The 20,224-nt window shown below is 37.2% G+C and overlaps 1 protein-coding gene across 3 annotated transcripts in view; it reads right to left on the bottom strand.

Annotated features, from left to right (window-relative positions):
• The window catches only part of LRGUK (leucine rich repeats and guanylate kinase domain containing), a 130,921-nt gene that overhangs the window by 91,851 nt on the left and 18,846 nt on the right, over positions 1 to 20,224 (bottom strand). For all 3 annotated transcript variants that reach the window (XM_023207812.3, XM_026454372.1, XM_026454373.1), the window contains exons 5-7: positions 17,247 to 17,328; positions 8,631 to 8,755; positions 3,505 to 3,648 (exon numbers count right to left, since the gene is read on the bottom strand). In XM_023207812.3, the coding sequence (XP_023063580.1) occupies positions 3,505 to 3,648; positions 8,631 to 8,755; positions 17,247 to 17,328 (351 nt within the window). The remainder of the gene's footprint in view (positions 1 to 3,504; positions 3,649 to 8,630; positions 8,756 to 17,246; positions 17,329 to 20,224) is intronic.

Raw genomic sequence — 20,224 nt, 5'->3', positions numbered from 1 at the left:
AAAAAAAAAAAAAAAAAAAAAAAAAGAAGGAAAGCCAGAGCACTGCAAAGAATGAAGAGACAGGAAGCTCTGGGAGGAGCACTTTTATTACTTAGGATTCAAGTTCTCTCCATGCTTCCATTGCTTTATGAGTATTACCTTGCGAATCCTCACAAAAATTCAGAAAAGTAATTGGGAACCGACAGTGTGAAATAATGACACTGAGACTTAGAGAAGTAAGACAGCATTTTTCTAAGTCACTCCCAAAGTGATATCTTGCTTCTAGAAGAAAGGACTGAGGTTATAATAGAGCTAACAGCTTGGGATATGTTTTAAAAGCTGGAAATGATGTAAAATCTAACAAGACTACAGAGTAGAGGGTAACTAAGGTCCCCAAATCCCCAGCTGATGGTAAACATTCTCAAGTGGCCTTCAAAAGATGTTCAAACGATCACATGTGGGTGCTACAATGTCTCAACTGCTAAAACCAAGTACATAATACTGATGCAGTGCTACCAATAAAACAATATTCTTCATGTCAGATTATCATATGAGAAGCAGAAGCTAGGTTATGTTTCTGCTAAATGATAAATTTTCCACCTCTGATACACAGTATTCTCAGTAGTCCTGGAGAGTTCTCTGAGGAGCTCTCCTGAAGCCTCAAAGAATATTTCAAAGTACTGCTGGTTGCTCCTCAGCCTGCCCAGGGGGGAGCCGGGGAATAAGGTGATTGTTACAGACCTCATGGGTGCCAAAGGATCCCCCTTTGGGACACGTGGCCATTTTTTTTTAATGGATCCTCTTTAACATTTGAAAATTATAAACTCCTTTCTTCACATGATGATACTCCTCTTTTTTCTTTAAAGTTTGTCAAATACAATTTGAAAAGTCTCTTGAAATGGAAGAGAACGACATACTATTTGTGAGGTGTTTCTAGATCTGCACTGTCCCATATGATAATCACTAGCCACATGCAGCTGCCCAGCACTTAAAATATGGCCAGGATGAATTGAGACATACTTTAAGTGTAAAATACACACCGGATGTCAGAAATTTAGTATGAAACAATAGAAAGTTAAATATCTCATCAATAAGTCTGTACGTAGATTACATGTTGAAATGACAACATTTTGGATCTACTGGGTTAAGTAAAATGCATTATTAAAATTAATTTCACCTGTTTCTTTGCACCTTTTTACTGTGGCTACTGGAGAATTTTAGATTACATCTGTGGTTCACATCTGTGGCTCAAGTGACGTTTCGCTGAGAAAGCACTGGATTGGGGCATTACAACAGGCCCTTTCAGAAGGGAGGCCCATTAGCATTTTATATACTATATCACCCTGCAGAGGTTAAGAACATTGAAACCGGAGGCAAACCATTCTCTATTTGCAGACTGGCTCTGCTATTTGCTGGATATATGACTTTGGGAAAGTTACTTAACCTCTTTCTGCCCCTGTTTCTTCATTTGTAAAATGAATAATAGGGTTATAATGAGGATTAAATGAGATAAAGTGCTTAGGAAAGTGCCTGGTGCATAAAGATCCTCAACAAATATCTCTAGATTATTTTATGACCGGAATTGTTACTATTATCATTACTGCTACTCCTTTTCCTAAATCCTGAGATGCATTGAGTTGAGATTTAATGAGTGCTTTCCACCTTTTCAACAGCCCCTGTATATATGTGAGAACCATTTTAAGTAAGAAATTTTCTAAAAATCAGCCTTCAGTGGCAAATGCATGAAAAGGACACTAAAACCACACCAGACAGAGATTGTGCGGACTTCCTAAGACACGTGGAACAGTGAACAAAGATTGTCCAGTAGAATTAACTGGAGAAGTTGCCAAAACAACTAGACATACAAGTCAAGGACTCACGCCTGTAATCCCAGCACTTTGGGAGGCCAAAGCGGTGGATCACGAGGTCAGGAGATAGAGACCATCCCTGACGGGCTAGCACAGTGAAACCCCGTCTCTACTAAAAATACAAAAGAAATTAGCCGGGCATGGTGGCGGGTGCCTGTAGTCCCAAGCTGCTCGGGAGGCTGAGGCGGGAGAATGGCCTGAACCCGAGAGGTGGAGCTTGCAGTGAGCTGAGATAGCGCCACTGCACTCCAGCCTGGGCGACAGGGAGAGACTCCGTCTCAGAAAAAGAAAAAAGATACACACACACACACACACACACACACACACACACAAGTCAAGGAGAATGACGAGGAACAGTTTTGTCTGTGATTGAAAACTCATCTGTTCCCAGGACTAATAACTGACTTTTCTTGATTCTTAGCAACCTAAGAGATAAGGGAAGTTTGTTGGAATAAAAGGCTCATCGCGCAACACTGACAAGCACCACCACAGCAGAACACAGCAAGATTCCCACTACAGGCCAGCTCACTTGAGCTGACACCAACTGTCCCTTTCAGGCTCAGCCCAACTTTTCATTTTCAAGAAGAAATACACATTCAGCCTCCTTATGAAAGTGTTCTCCCAAAAATGTGATGAAGTATTCAATATAAATAAAATAACTTTGTAGACCTTACAGCATAAGAAGTCAGGTAAAGTTACCAACTTAATATACCATGATTAGGAGCACAAATGTTTTATTAAAAATAAAATGTAAGAGTGAAAGCCCGTTTCTGTGATTTTTGAAGTAAAGTGTGCATTATTAAGCCAGACATTAAAATTTGAATAAACCCAGTCCCCAACCCATCATGTAGATTGGTATATAAGAACTCCTTTCTTGTGCCTCTTCTCTTTATTTTTAAGGGTTTAAGCCTTTCCTAAGGTATTTGCATTTTTAAACATTTTAATTTTTTTAAAATTGACATATAAAATTATAGGTACTTATTGTGTACAACACGATGACTTGAAATTCATCACATCATCACGTTACATTGTGGGATGACTAAATCTAGCTTTTTAACATATGTGTTACCTCGCAAATTAATCATTTTTATGGTCAACATGTTTAAAATCTACTCTCTCAGCATGGAAAAATACAATATATTTTTATTAACTATAATTGCCATGTTATACAATAGATCTCTGGGACAAACTCCTTATGTAACCGAAATGTTGTATCCTTTCACCAACATCTTCCCAACACTTCCCTTACCAAGGCCCTAGACTTTTCTTTAAATGGTAGACATGGAGCAACCCCAGCCTACGGCTATTCTTATATCTCCAACCTCCTTACTCTGATATTTGAGACATTCCTATTGCCACATTTCTACACAAAATTTTGTATGAACACGTATACTTCAGAAAATCATCCACACGTAGTTGCAGTTTAAACCTTAAAAATAATGTAATTAGGAATCATCACATTTTCAATAATTAAGATTTTAAGTACTTTTTAAAAACAATCCTTCTGCAACTACTCTAGGAATTTTGCTAGAACAATATTTCTAAGCTGGCATTTAATGTGTCCACCCTTGAGAAACCAAAAATGAAGTGTCTGTGCTTCTCTAATATGTCCTCTTATGTCGACACTGAAACCAAGACATGTGAAGTACAACACTACCTTATTATCCTCCAGGTTGATCACTTCCAGGAGGTCATGATTCTCTAAGCCTTGGAGGCCGCTTATCTGATTGTGGGACAGATCCAGATTCTGTAGAGCTTTTAGATCCTCCAAACCTGTGATTGTCTCAATCTGGTTATTGCTCTAAAATAGACAAAATACATTTAATGTCTCAAAGACCTCTCAAGGAAAAGTTATAACGGCAAGTTTTCATTTTGGATACTGACCCAAATCTCTCTAAAAACATCAGTAAGGCATTCTTGTTCTTCCCTCCAACCCATTTCCATCATTCACCACTCTAAACACATACACATATCCCAGAAAGAAGTTCTAGTTTTTCAGCTGGAAAATTCAGAATATAATATTTTCATTAAGGTTAAAGCAAGACGAGTATTCAAATAAGTAAGAAAGAAAAAGGCAGGTAGTTTAAGCTTTTAACATTGCACACCTAAAATGTAATGATAGCATAACTCCAGATATATCATTAGAAATATAAATTTAATGTAATTCTTTCATCAACACAAGAAGCCACTTGACTATTATAATCCCCACATACATTATGTTTTCAGCAACACCCTAAATATAATCACTCATGTGGTGAGGGTGCTAGTAGTCTGTTATCTTAATGTTCTCCAATGAGCCATGCCCCCCGTTATTCCAGCCCTTGTGCAGTTCCCTCTACTCTCTTTTTTTTTTTTTTTTTTTTGAGGAGGAGGAGTCTGGCTTTGTAGCCCAGGCTGGAGTACAGTGGCACGATCTCGGCTCACTGCAACCTCTGCCTCCGGGGTTCAAGTGATTCTCCTGCCTCAGCCTCCCGAGTAGCTGGGACTATAGGTGCGCACCACCATGCCTGGCTTATTTTTGTGTTTTTGGTAGAGATGGGGTTTCACCATGTTGGCCAGGCTGGTCTTAAACTCCTGACCTCAAGTGATCCACCTACCTTGGCCTCCCAAAGTGCTGGGATTACAGGTGTGAGCCGCTGCACCTGGCCGCGGTCCCCTCCTCTTAAACCTAGGCCAGACCTGTGACTTAGCTTCACCGAAGAATATGGTAGAAGTATGCCAGTTCCAAGCCTAAGACTTAAGAAGGCCTGGCAGCTTCTGCTTTTGTGTGTCAGAAGTACTGAGCTACCACATAAGAACTGCAGTTACTCTGTTGGAGAGAACTTGTGGAGAGGTTATATGGAAAAGGAAACGTCACATGGGGAGACGCCCTGACACTAAAGAGAGAGAAAAACCTAGCCATCCCAGCCTCTCAACTGAGCCAAGCCCCCAACAAATATGCCAGCTAAATGCAGCAAGCCCAGTGGAAGAACCTCCCAGCTAAGCCTGGCTCAGACTGCAGAATTGTTAGTTAATACAATGGTTATTTTTCCAAGTCACTAAAACTGTGGTAGCTTGTTATGCAACAGTAGATAATCAAACCAAGATTTTCAGTAATTCACACAAAAGCATCGACCTCAACAATGAGAATAAAACAAAGATTTAAGACTGAAATGTTGTCTTCTTCCCCAATCTCCATATACCCATAACAACAAATAACAATAACAATAATTCTCTTCCCTCTGTATTTTCCCTGGTACATGTTTCCTGGTACATTTGATAGCAAGAGCTCATTTTCATCCTATTTTTAAAATAAAATTTCATTTCAATAATGAGCAAGATTTGTGTTCATTAGTTTAATTCTATGGCTTTAAAAACATGTTAATAGAATGTTGATAATCTACAAAGCTAAGTGATAGCACACAAGGGTTTATCATAGTATTCTTTTTATTTTTATTTGAAAAATATCATAATAAATAGAAAAAAATACCCATAATTCATTTGCCAAAGTACAGTCAAATTTCCTTCTGTCCAGAGTTCCAAAAAGTTATATAAAGTATAATAGAAAAGGGAAAGAAAAAAACTACACCAAACTTAACATCATATCCATATTAATTTAACATACTGCAATAAGACCCCAATAGCCTATTCAAAATATTCCCACATATCAAATTTATATACAATGTATTTCTTCCTAAAGAACTCTGAAATGCTTTAGATGTGGTAGATAGACTGTAATTCTTCTTAATACACTTCTTTCCAGAGAACTTTGAAGTCCTTTAGGTGTGGTAGATAGACTGTAATTTGTCCTACAGTATCTCTAATGGCTTTCAAAGTAGCAGATGACATGAGAAGAGTAAGGCATAGGAAAGTTTAATTAGATAGCCTATAGTCATAAAAGAAACCAGAACTGAAAAAAATTTAGAATCACAGAATTTCTGAATTGAAAGCTTTCTAGTTAAACTCTTTATCCAATGCTGAAAAACTAATGCATCTCTCCTAAAAGTGGACATCCAGCTTCTGCACAAAAAGTTCTTTCTGCTTGTTTCATAATGATTATTTGGGAAAAGACTTTTAGAATAAAGCCATGTTCTTGAATAAATGAAATTGGAAACATTCTTAACCAACCAATTTTGGAAGAAAAAAACAAGCAGCATTTACTGTGACAAAATGAATTTTAAAGTTTGGAATGCATTGTTCTTACTTGCTAAGAAGCTAGGTGACAGAACAGCCCATTAGTGAACCACATTTTCCCCTTATATTAACCATAAAAGTTGATACTCGAGAATTAACAGTCGATTTCTATGGTGAATTGTTCTTCTTTCTCTAAATTGTAAATTATTTTCAATAGTAACTAAAGCTGCTGGTTTCCTGATTCCATGAATTAAAAATAAAAGCATTAAAAACTATTGAAACAAATTTTATAGATTTTATAAACTTTGGGAAAGAAAACCTTTCTATTCTCAAAAAATTAAGAAAAATGAATGATAGTACATTCCATGTATTCTAGTTGATCTTGGGTGATGAGGGCAGAGATTGGGAGCGATCCACCAAATCTAACAAAATAGAAGTATTCTATCCTTTTTCTAAAAGCTACCTGAGACAGAACTGTCAACATGGATTATTTATTTTGTAATTGAAACACACTCTTAGGATGAAAATGCTACATATTATTATTCTTAATAATGAGTTCATTCTCATTCCCTTAAGCACACCCCTATATCTTTTTCTATTTACCATGCTCCACTTTAAATGAATGGGAACATCAATACAGAGAAGATATGTAAAGAAAAGAACAATATTCCAACAGACCACAAAATGAAGCATACATGCTGCTAAAAATCCTTCAGATTGTCATAATTCTAAAATGTGACTTTCTTTTCTAACTTGAACATTTTCAAACTAATTTATCAAATTCATTTTCATTTATGTTTTGCTGGCGGGTGAATCACGAGGTCAGCAGATCAAGACCATCCTGGCTAGCCTTCATGAGCAGAAAACAAGAAAGATCAGGAAAAGTATTAAACCCTCAAGTTCATCCTCAGTACTGAGATAGATGCCAGTACTTTATCCTGACCTAACTCACTGTAGGAATGGAAGAGGTTTGGTTTGTGGTTTTTGTTGTTGTTGTTTGCTTTGTTATGTTTTATTTTGTTTTTTTGAGACAGAGACTCGCTCTGTCACCCAGACTGGAGTACAGTGGCACAATCTCGGCTCATTGCAACCTCTGCCTCCTGGGTTTAAGCAATTCTCCTGCCTCAGCCTCCCGAGTAGCTGGCATGATAGGTGCCCACCACCGCGCCTAGCTAATTTTTGTATTTTTAGTAGAGACGGAGTTTCACCATCTTGGCCAGGCTGGTCTTGAACTCCTAACCTCATGATCCACCTGCCATGGCCTCACAAAGTGCTAGGATTACAGGCATGAGCCACCACGCCCAGCCTGGAAGAGTTTTAAGAAACTACTTTGAGCTCTAAGCTAAGGGAAGGAAAAATGAACACATAGCCAATCTTCAGTGATCTATGGTTAAATAAGACAGAAACAGTATATTGTATATGTCAAAAATCAGCAGATAATCCAAGATGTCATTTCTTTTTTTTTTCTGAGGCAGGGTCTCACTCTGTTGCCCAGGCTGCAGTACAGTGACATGATCATGACTCACTGCAGCCTTGACCTCCTGGGCTCAAGTGATTCTCCCACCTCAGCCTCCTAAGTAGCTCGAACTACAGGCTTGCGCCACCATGTCCAGCGAATTTTTTTTTTTTTTTTTTTTGTAGAGACAGGGTCTGGCTATGTTGCCCAGGCTGGTCTCGAACTCCCAGACTCAAGTGATCCTCCCACCTCAGCCTCTCAAAGTGCTGAGATTACAGGCATGAGTTGCAGTGCATGGCCCAAGATGTCATTTCAAGCAACAGTTTCAACAACCCTCTGTGGGCTAGTTCTCGTAAGAAATGTACAAGCTACAAGCCTCATAGCTTGAAATTCCACCTGTCCACCCCATGATAGATGTAAAGAAGAACAGCAAAGACACCCAAGTGGGTGAGAGGTAGGAGGAAGGAGAAGAAAGAATCCTGAATATTTCACAGACAATACTGTAGACCCCCAAGTTAGGGAGCTATACTGTTATTTCAAAAATATTGTGTATATCTTTGGGACTATTAGAATCCTGCTGAATTTCTGTAAATTCAGTCATAGTCACACAGCAGGTCACACTTCAAAAGAGTGATCTCTGTGGGAAAAAATAATCAAATTTAAACTTTCTGATTGGAATTGTTCATTTATTCTTAGCACTATTTTTGATTTTCTAGAGTGGAAGACTAACACACACATGTTAAAATAAAAGGACTGTCAAAATTCAGTGCCCAGAAAACATCTTGTGGTTCATTTGAAAGCAGTTAAAGTGTTAACAGCAATAAATATTATGCTTACGTAGCCTTAAATGTTATTTTCACCAATAAGATATTATAAAAAGTATTTGTAAATACGTGCTAAAAGTATACCTTTCTTTTCTAGTATAAAAAAGTCAATCATTTAAAATATTGAATTTGGATAACAAATTAGTGAATCATTTTACTTTAGCATGAAACATTGCTTTCTGTCTCTCTTTCTCTCTCTCTTTCACAACCACACACACACATACACACACATGCAAATGGTAAAGAAAGGAGTAAACAAAACTGAAGACAATAACATTTCATGAAGGAATTTGCTCTTTATATATTTAAATCCTAAGTAGTCATAATTCATGTAGTTACTAAAACATGAACTACTACTTCTATAAAGAATGACATTTTGTTAAGACTCACCAGACAAAGTATTTTGATTGGTAACTTGTTTAAGCCATTAATTGTCATGATCTTGTTGTTGGCCAAACTAAGGTGAATTAGATTGTTGCACATCTCTAGTCCACTGATTTCTTCTATCTCATTGCCTATATACCATGACTACATTTAAGGAAAATGTTGTTAAAAGCATTTGGAAGAAAAAAAGAGTCAGTGTTAAATCATCAGTAGACAAAGTAGACTGCAGCTTAAATAATGATTATATGCCCAATATAGGATGAGTATTAATCTTGAAATATATATTTCCATACAGAACATGTCATATTTTATACAATTTTTCTTTTAAAAAGGCATAGCAGCTGAGTGTGGTGGCTCAAGTCTGTAATCCCAGCACTTTGGGAGGCCAAGGCGGGTGAATCACGAGGTCAGCAGATCAAGACCATCCTGGCTAACACGGTGAAACTCCATCTCTACTAAAAATACAAAAAATTAGCTGGACGTGGTGGCAGATGCCTGTAGTCCCAGCTACTCAGGAGGATGAGGCAGGAGAATGGCGTGAACCCAGAAGGCGAAGTTTGCAGTGAGCCGAGATCGTGCCATTGCACTCCAGCCCGGGCGACAGAGCGAGACTCCGTCTCAAAATAAAAAAGGCATAGCTTTTAAGTGTGCTGGGTTGTATTTGACTCATTTAATCGGTATGGAAAGAAAAATCACCATGGCTCATACCTGCCTCATTGGCACTGTGTTTTCCCTTGATCAGTTAAGTCCCCATGAGAAACTCATGTGTGTTCCCACAGGCAGAACTTCTGACTACCAGATCGCCCTGCAGGGGCAACATGCACCAAGCATTATTATCCTCATAACTGGGCTAAGAGCCTGGGAGATGTCATCTGTAGCAAATGGGTGGTCCAAAGACCAATACCCTGTTATAGAAAGGAACAGCCCTTTCTTTCTGTCTATATTGACCTCCATTCTCCTTGTAAAACAATCAGGCTTAAACTCTGCCTTACTTTCTTCATCTCTTAAGTTCCATTTATTGTGACAATTTTAGCTTATCTTCTGTGTTTCATCTTGTAGTCACCTAACACTACAACCTCAAAGTCATTAATTCTGTTCAGCTCTCTCTGTTCTCAAACTCTTTGACCAATTTCCAGGATTTAATATCATTTCCCCATCAAAGCTCAGTTTTTCCTCTCAAGTAAGCCATGACATCTCCATTTCTCAGCCACTCATAATCTGTGAGGCATCCAATCACCAAGACCTGCCTTTTTTTGCCTTAAAATATCTCTTTAATGATTTCTTTCCTTTTTATTCACTCCTCTGCCAACTTAACTTTCCTTTAACATCCATAGTTACACTAATATCCATTACTTTCTGCCCTAAAGTCACTCTACACACCGTAGGCTGATTAATTTTTTAAAAATATTGATTGAATATATTTCAATTTAAAAATTCTCATTGAATTCCAAATTCCTCACTCTTCTATCTAAGGCCCTTTACTATAAGCAAAATCTGTTTATCCAGTTCCATCCACACTATCATCCCAAGAGAATTCCCTATTCCTGCCAGGTCAATTTCTCAATAGTTCTGGAATGTACCAAGAACTTTCTTTTTCCTACTTCTTTCTAAACCACACCCATTCTTCAAGACAACTCCAAATCCCACTTTTTTTCTTATTTTTTTAACGTTCACATTAAATCAATATCTTAAGTATTTCTTTTTGACATATAACACTCATTTTCTTACTATTTATTTTCTTACTATTACTTTTTAAATACACAAATAAGTGAAAATGATAGGCTACGAGAACATGTTCACAATATATATTAGCAGACAAAAGATTCTACCTAGAATACATTAAAAATGACAATAAATCAACAACAACAACAAAAAAATAAAAAATAAAAAATGGACAACGAATATGCCCAGGCAATTTCCAAAAGAGTGAATCCAAGTGGCTAATAAACATATGAAAAGACATTCTGTCTCACCTGTAGTCAGGAGAATGCAAATTAAGATAAGCTGCCATTCTTTACCCATCAGCTTGGCAAACATTTTAAAGTAAAAGGTTTTGAGTAACAGATACTTTTATACTACTGAGAGAGTTCATTATGATATAGCCACTTTAGAGGAAATTTTGCAATGTCTATCATAACTGTAAATATGTCACAGTCATTCCATTTCTTAGTATATATTCTAGACAAACCATTTCTTCCTCAAAGCCTCTCCTGGTCATCTTCTAATCTCCAGTTATCTCCTTCCGTTCATCAGAGAAACAAAGAATTTTTTTAAAAAAGAAGGAAGAAGTCATAAATATCACAAAAACATTTTGCCTCCATAATTATTTGTAATTATCCCAACTCTACTACTTAGTAGATTTTTCATTTAAAGTGGGGATAGTATCAGGTGTCCATTAAGGCCAAAAGTTACGTCATGGGAAAAAAATTAGAAAATGGGTGTGAATGAGCAACAAACCATAAATCACCTCACAATTAAAAGGCATTGATATCATTACCAAATTCCTTAATTCCAGAAAAATTATTTCCTCCTATTTCTCAGCTTTTCACTCTCCTTTAAATATCAAGGAACTTCAGGCACGCTAAATTAATCAGGCTTCTGAGTATAGAGAACTTTCTATAGTGACACAACAGCTTTTTCCTCTACTTGCTCCCACAGTCACCTCATGTGTGCCTGGTGGCACTGCCAACAGTCAATATGCAGTCCTGGGCCATAGAGAGCTTTGAGTTCATAGTTGGTCTTCCATATCTTTATCTCCCCAAACTCTCGTTCTCTTAAGAACCTTCAGAAAATGTTACTTGCCCTTCCTCCTAATGTTATTCGTGTTCTTTCATAGGTCTTGGGACTTCCTGATAAAAAGAAACACAATCTGATAAATCACTACACGTTACAATGAGTTAGCTTACTGGGTTAATCCTCTTAGGTATATTTTAATTTTAAAACACCACTATTGGGAGAAAGAAACTCAAAAGAACTCAAAATCATCATACCACATTCCATCTCTAAACTTTTATGATTCTGTGAATAAATCTTTTAAAGTGAAATTGTAGATCCTTGGGGAAACGGAATGAAGGAATCCTGTGGCACTTAAGCATAACTTTACAACTGGGGAAAAACCCAACAATATATTTTTACATTTTGATGATGCTGTCAGTAGTTCACAATGCTTGACATGAATTATTCACTAGTTCAGTATTTGCTCTTATTCATTTGTCTACAATCATAAAATATGGTTCAGGTGTATAGAAAACAGTTGCTGAGAAATAGTAGGAAATCCATCACAGTACTCTTAGTGAAGAGAGCTGCAATGATGGCTTTAATCAAAACCAATCCTGAAAGATCTATATCACCTTACCAGTGAAAAATGCTCTTCACTGTGGGAGAGAATCTCTCCAAGAAATGAAACATGCATAGTTTAAATGCCTCTGTGACAAAAGTTGTAATTACTCAATGAACTGCAACATGGGAAAAACAATGGAATTCAGAAGTCTCAGTTCAACCATTTACCAAATAATCTGGGACAAGTTGTTGACCCTTCTGGTCCCAGGCTCCTCTTCCATAAAATAAAATAGTGATTAGCACTAGCTGATCTCTAAATTTCTGTCTGGAATTAAATTTCTATGAATTTTTAAATTCCATTATTCTATCATCATAAATTCTAATAAACAACTAGTCAAGGTTTATAGGTAAAGAATAAACTGTACCCTTTCTTAAGAATAAATATACTTACTTAACCTTGACAAAGCTTATTGTATTGCAATTTAGGATGATTATCAATTATCCACATATGGAAAGACAAAATAGCATAAGATAAAAAATTGATATAGTTACCAATTCATTCTGAAATATTGATATAATCTACTACAATTACACTGTCGGTATTACTAGCTCAACTGATTTGTTTTTATTTTAAATAATTATTTTCAAAGAAATTAATTTAGAATTTTTGGGCTTTTAAATTTTTACATAGAGTTGAGTTAATACTTGATTCACCATTGACCTATGCTTGACTGATTTTATTTCTAAAAATATAAAGAGCATGCTTGAAACTAGTGCCCCTCAGCCCGATCAGTAGAAAATTAACAACTTGAACCTACCTCTGCATACCTCTCCTGTCAAATCCGTGTCTTCTTCCCAGAGATAGTAACTATGCTCAGTTGTCTCTTTCCTCTTACCTTCCTTAGTTTTATGCCTAAATTTTATTTACATGCATGTAGATATATTTCATTCATTTTCTCATACTGTATGCTATGCTATTGTGTGACTATACCATAACTCATGCTTTCTCTTATGAATGTGTGTTTGGGCTGTTTCAATTTTTTACTAGTACAAGCAATACTGCTATGAACATTCTTATACAATGCTCCAGGTACACATATGCTAAACTTTCCACATGTAGGAGTAAAAGTACTAGGTCATAGTGAACTTGGATGCTCAACTTTATAAGACAATATAAAATTGTTTCCTACGGTGGTTGAACTAATTTCATACCCACAAACAAGGTAAAAAGATCTTCTGGATCTACAAGTTCTCCAACACTTGGTATGTTTTGATTTCTTAAATTTCGTCAATTGAATGGATATAATACAATATCCATTAATATCCATTAAGAGCACATATCATGTGGTCTTTAGTTGCATTTATCTGAATACAAATGAGGTTGATATCTCTTCATATGTTTATTTGCCTTCTCTGATTTATTTTCCATAAAATTCTGTTTCTCATCTTTTATTTTGCCCATCTTCTTATCCAGGGACACGGGATATATTTCTCTTTAGTTAGGCCTTCAACACCCTTAAATAGAGTTTTGTTAGTTCCCCTACCCCCACAAGTCTTATTCATCTTTAATAAGATTTGTTTTTGTTGTTTTTATAAATGGGTTTCTTTTAAAAGTTGTTTTCTAATTGCTTGTTTCTGGCATACAGAAATGCAACTGAAGTCATATCTAGTCATGTTGTTGAACTCTCAAAACGCTATTATTTCTAGTAGCTTATTGCACATTTTTAATATTCTCTATAGATAAACATGTCATTTGCAAAGAATGACTTTTACGTTCTCCTTACTAACCTTTACACCTTTAATTTCTTTCTCTTGTTTTATGGTGTTGGCTAAAACCTCCAAAATAATGATGGGTTGAAGTGGCAATGGCAGACATCCTAACTTGTTCCTGTTTTAAAAGAGAAAGCTTAGAACATGTCCCCAGTTAGGATAAAGTGTGTTTCAAAGATTTTTGTAGACATCCTCTATGAATTTGTGGAAATTCCCTATTACTAGTTTATTGAGAGTTTTTATTGTGAATGAGAGCTGGATTTTATTAAATTGTCTGTTGAGTTTCTATATCTCTGGATCATAAGTTTTATTTCCCCTAATCTATTAACATAGTTAATTATATTTATAGATTTTCTAATATTAAACTCTCCATACACTACTGAGAAAAACCCAATTTGGTGGTAAAACATGGTCTTTTTAATACACTGTCAGATTCTGTTGCTAATATTTTGTTTAGGACTTTTACAGATACATCATGGGTGAGACAAGCCTATCATTTTCCTTTCTCTTATTGCTCCTTGGCTGCTTAGATATCAAAGTAACCTCATTAAAATGAATTGTGAATATGCCTTCTATTTTTAGTGTTTGAAAGAATTTGTTCACTATTGGAAGGTCTGTTTTGAAAATTTTGGGTCTAGGCTTTTTTGGTAGAAAGATTTTTAATTTTTAAATTTAGCTTAATTTACAATAAATTACTTTTATAGTTATAGGACTACTCAGGGTTTCTATTTCCAAGCTGATGTGTAATATTTTCCTAGGAATTTTTGTATTTCATCCAAGTTTTCAACTGTACTGACATAAAAGTTATTTCAAAATTCTCTTTTTAATCAAACTGTTTTAATATTTTCAAAAACAGTCTAATCTAGTGATTTTTCTTCTCAAGAAATTAATTTATCTAGATATATTTTTGCTTTCTGCTGTCCAGAAAAGCTTGTAAAACTTCACCACCTGTATTATGCACAATATGATATGCTTACACAGAACAGGAAAGAAGTATATTTCATGCTGTTTCAAAACTAGCCTACTATCTTTTCAAAACTGCAAGAGATCTAAGAAGTTTATTTCATTAACAGTTGATGAATGATAGTTTGTTTTTGCATTTTTTAAAACACAGGCGAGAAGTGGTGCCACGTTACACTCTAATTATATACCCATGTTCTGAACTTCTATTGGTTTTGATGTAATAATTACAGCTTTTTATACTTTAGTGATAAGACTCAATTGCTACATCTAATGTCAAGAAAAAAAAAACCTTAATTCCTTTTTTCATAATATCTGACATTTACAAAGTCATGATACTTTAGTTTTTACATGGAAAGCTAAATGTATATAGAAATTAAGACTCTCGTGATAGAAATGTTTTCAACTGTGTTTTGAGTCCAAAATAATGCGGAGTTGTTTTCTTTGGCAATTCCATGTCAAAACATAGAATGTTTTCTGGGGGAACAAGAGATCTCCATAACAAACTCCAGACTGTCATGTCACCATCAGCATTCAGGGTACCCTAATTGCAGAATTCTTCTGGCTAGCAAGAATTTAGGGGCTGCTGACTTCTAGACCAACCAGTGTTTTTGATTGTTTGTTTGTTTGTGTTTTTGTTTTGAGATAGCGTCTTGCTCTGTCGCCAGGCTGGAGGGCAGTGGTACAATCTTGGCTCATTGCAACCTCCACCTCCCAGGTTCAAGCGATTCTCTTGCCTTAGCCTCCCAAGTAGCTGGGGACTACAGGCACGTGCCACCACGCCCAGCTAATTTTTGTATTTTTAGTAGAGACAGGGTTTCACCATGTTGGCCAGGATGGTCTCTATCTCTTGACCTCATGATCCGCCTGCTTCAGCCTCCCCAAGTGCTGGGATTACAGGTGTGAGCCACTACTCCCCGCCTAGACCAACCCCAGTGTTTCTTAAGGTTTCATGTGTGCTCAAATTGCTTTGTGGGGGGGGGGGTCTTATTAAAATGCAAATTCTGATTTCTTAGGTCTGCAATGGAGCCCAAGAATCTGCATTTCTATGAAGTTCCAGGTGATGCTGCTGCTGTGGACCTTCCTGTGAAGCACTCTACACAGCCTGAGATAAATGGATGTCTGAGCCAGATAGCTTCTGGACTGCCCGGCTGTCTCTTTGCAAACTCAAAATACATGATAGTCAAGCATGAAGTGAAGGTTCTACAGAGATAGGCTGCTAATGTGTATGCTTTTAGTTTGTCAACAAAACGTGTTATTTTGGTCACTTTCTGATTTCTCTGTTAGGCTATAATCAGAAAAACTTGCTCATTTAAGCATCATCTAAATATCCACTAATTGCTCATTTTCACACACAGGTTCTAAAGGGAGTGTTGCTATGTTCCAAGCTTTCCATCATATATGAATAAAGGATTTTTTCTTTTACAAGATATGTCTTCAAGAAGATGTACCCTCTGTTGTACCTCATCTCAGCCTTATCACAAATGTAGTGTGTACTAGCTGCCGTCACATCCCTGAATGAGGCACCCAAGGCAATCAATTCATTCTCCGTTCTGTCCCCAAAAATCCTCAGGTGAATAGAAAGATACTTACTGAGAAAGAGAAGCTACTGGCTCCCCTGCCACCAAGAAAACATCAGTCTCTGGTGTGAAAAGAGACTCAAGCTCATTAAACTCAAGATCTCCAATTAGCCCCTTAGGCTCTAGAAGTTGGAGCTCGCTGTCTTTAAAGTAGGTGCTCTGCTTGCACAGGAGCCTGGCTCATGAAATAGGTATGTTCAAATCAAATCAAAAGTTCTTTTTTTAAAAAAAGAATGAAAGCATATTTAAAATACATTAGAAAAGCTTACTATTTAAAGAGAACTTAGCATGAACTCATTGTAAAATAAATAATCACTAATTTTCCTTATGACCATATCTAGATTTTCAAATACTGAATTTACATAAAATAGGACACAAGTTTCAGTAAATTTGAAGAAAGGAGTTAATTTTTTTTTTTTTTTCTTTTGAGACGGAGTCTCACTCTGTTACTCAGGCTGGAGTGCAGTGGCACAATCTTGGCTCACTACAACCTCTGCCTCCTGGGTTCAAGCAATTCTTGTGCCTCAGCCTGCCAAGTAGCTGGGATTACAGGTGTGCCCCACCACACCTGGCTAATTTTTGTATGTTTAGTAGAGGCTGGGTTTCCGCCATGTTGGCCAGGCTGGTCTTGAACTCCTGACCTCAGGTGATCCAGCTGCCTTGGCCTCCCAAAGTGCTAGGATTACAGGTGTGAGCCAACACACTCGACTGAAAAGGAGTTAATTACAACAGAACTTCTTCTCTGGTTCTAGAATAGGAATAAGCCTACACTTATCAGAAGGATGACTATCTTACTTAGCTTTTCAGGGGTAAGATACTCTTGGCAAGCTTTGACTCACAGTTTCATTTCTTGGTAAATAAAATATTTATCCTCATTTTGTGAATATCAATCCCTAGTCATTTAAATGAATCACATCTCTATTAAATTGCCTATCTGGTACTAGTCCATGTAGTATCGTACAATTATTGAATATGTAGCCTTTAATTTTTATATTGTTTTTAAAATTTTCCCCTTTACTTATGCAAAGGATACCATCCAAAAATAGTTTAGTGAGAGCATGATACGCCGACAAATCACAAATTTCAGAAATGTGGTTGTGGGAAAAATCTGCCTTCTGGCAAGAAAAAGAGAACAAAATGTTATATTAATATTTTATTTTTCATATTTACCACAATTAACTGCACAAGAAGAAGGTATTTCTGAATGTAAAGTTAGAATTCATTACTGAAAGTACACTAAGGCTAAAGGAGTCATCTGTCTTTAATCTTTTTTTTTTTTTTTTTTAAATGGAGTCTTGCTGTGTCACCCAGGCTAGAGTGCAGTGGTATGATCTCAACTCACTGCAACCTCTGCCTCCTGGGTTCAAGCGATTTTCCTGCCTCAGCCTCCTGAGTAGCTGGGATTACAGGTGCCCACCACCACACCCAGCTAGTTTTTTTGTATTTTTAGTAGAGATGGGGTTTCACCGCGTTAGCCAGGATGGTCTCAATCTCCTGACTTCATGATTCGCCTGCCTCAGCCTCCCAAAGTGCTGAGATTGCAGGCGTGAGCCACCGCACCCAGCCATTTAATCATTTTCTAACTGGGATACTTTTCTGTCCACCTTGAGGATAGTAAGAAGGCCTCTTCCTCATGGTGCACAGGAACCTCCCAATAACCTAAACACTTTCAATTCCTGCAGCCACGCTCTCCACTTTTAGCATTTATTTTAAATTTCCTTGGTCTTCCTGCAGGATTTACCTCAATTTCATCCTTACCTACAACCATTTTATTTTCTCTACTGTCCAATAAACTGTATTCACTTCATTTTTGTGCATATCTTCTTTCCTGTTCCTTTACCGTTTCTATTCCTAGTTCCATATATTGTCCCATGCATGCTACTCTCTAAATGCCAAAATATTCAATTTTTTTCTTTTCTTTTCTTTTCTTTTTTTTTTTTTTTTTTTTTGAGGTGGAGTCTCACTCTGTTGCTCAGGCTGAAGTGCTGTGGTGCGATCTCAGCTCACTGCAGCCTCCGCCTCCCGGGTTCAAGTAATTCTCCTGCCTCAGCCTTCCAAGTAGCTGGGACTGTAGGCGTGTGCCACCGCACCCGGCTAATTTTTTTTTTTTTTTTTTTTTTTTGTATTTTTAGTAGAGACGGGGTTTCACTGTGTTAGCCAGGATGGCCTCGATCTCCTGACCCACCTCCTGATCCACTCGTCTCGGCCTCCCAAAGTGTTGGGATTATAGGTGTGAGCCACCATGCCCAGCCTAGTCTTTCTTACTCATCTCCAGGCAATGCCTCTTCAACTTTACATTCTTTCTCAAAGTTGACTATCATAGGAAAGCATTTTCAGCAACATCTGTTGTTCCTAGTCAAACATGTAAGACTAAAAATCAACATTAAATAACTTTAATTATTCACCTACTGGCAAAAGATAAACAAAAAAGTTTTTTTTAAGGAAAGAAAAACTCAAGTTTTAGAAACACTGTATTCATAATATGCTGGGTACATGATAATCATTTTCTGGAAAACCATCAATCAATTACATAATAAGTGCTATTCTTATTTTTCCATGTCCTTTAAAATAGTGATTTCACCCCCCAAATTTACGGAGATTATTTTAGCAACACATTAAATACTAAACCCTTTAAAGACTAAAAACTTTATATAGTAAATACTAAAAACTAATTTAGATACAACTCAAATGGCGTAGAAAACTGATGAAGTGAATTGCAATATAGCAAGCAACAGGACTCCTTAGTAAAATACAAGTGAGCAGACCATATGAAGAAACAGAAATGTACAAATAAAAGTGTTACTAAAAAATCAGAACACCAAATGTATGCATATGCAAATGGGAGCTAGGTAAAATGATACTATGAAATAAGTCAGTTTGGCATGATGAAAATGGAGTTTAACATTCATTTTTTTCTTCTATAGAATAATAAACTAGGAATAAACTTATCATATAGGGCTTACTTATCATTGACACTTTTTCATGAACACCTTTCATTCTGGTGCCATAGCATGACATCTGCGTAACTACACCTCAGTCAGGGCAGCTAATACTATGCTTTCTATGTAGCTATAGTATTAGGTTTCTTTTTCTTTTCTTTTTTTTTTTTTTTAGATGGAATCTCACTCTGTCGCCCAGGCTGGAGTGCAGTGGCTCAGTCTTGGCCCACTGCAACCTGAGTCTCCCAGTTCAAGTGATTCTCCTGTCTCAGCCTCCTAAGTCACTGGGACAATAGGCTCCCACCACCACGCCAGGCTAAATTTTGTATTTTTAGTAGAGGCGGGGTTTCACCATGTTGACCATGGCTGGTCTTGAACCCCTGATCTCAAGTGTCAGCCTCCCAAGTGCTGGGATTACAGGCCTGAGCCACTGCGCCCAGTCAGATTTCTTGAAAGACCTTAAAGGGGTTTGTGCCACTGTTTGGACTCCCATCGGAACCTAGAGCTTGGAAAAAGTAGCCATCAAGTCAAATTAACATTTTTCACCTAGTCAGAACAAAAGCATTCTAATAAATACAAAAAGAGTGTACGTACAAGTTCCCACTCTAGGAAATGCATGTTCTCTCTGGTTGGTGGTACCAGGTTCATAGATATTAAATGAAAAGGAAGTGGAGCTTCTCAAGAGGGTGGGGGATAGTACACGAGCCTGACTTACTGGAAAGATGTGAGCTGTGGAGTCTCAGACAGCGGGTTCAATCCCAGTTCCGCTACCTCCCAGCAAAGGTGAAGTTAGTTACTTAACCTTTCCTGCTTCAGTATCAGGACAGTACCAGCTGCCCCACAGCTTTATTGGCAGGATTAAATAATACATTGAAAACACCTGAGGCCAGGCGTAACAGCTCACACCTGTAATCCCAGCACTTTGGGAGGCTGAGGCGGGCAGATCACCTGAGGTCAGGAATTTGAGACCAGCCTCGTCAACATGGTGAAACCCCATCTCTACTAAAAATACAAAATTAGCCAGGTGTCGTGGCTCTTGCCTATAATCCCAGCTACTCAGGAGGCTGAGGCA

The sequence above is a fragment of the Piliocolobus tephrosceles genome, chromosome 8 (genome assembly GCF_002776525.5).
Source record: "Piliocolobus tephrosceles isolate RC106 chromosome 8, ASM277652v3, whole genome shotgun sequence".
NCBI lineage: Eukaryota > Metazoa > Chordata > Mammalia > Primates > Cercopithecidae > Piliocolobus > Piliocolobus tephrosceles.
The sequence above is the reverse complement of the archived record's forward strand: the minus strand, read 5'-3'. Positions and strand labels throughout refer to the sequence as shown.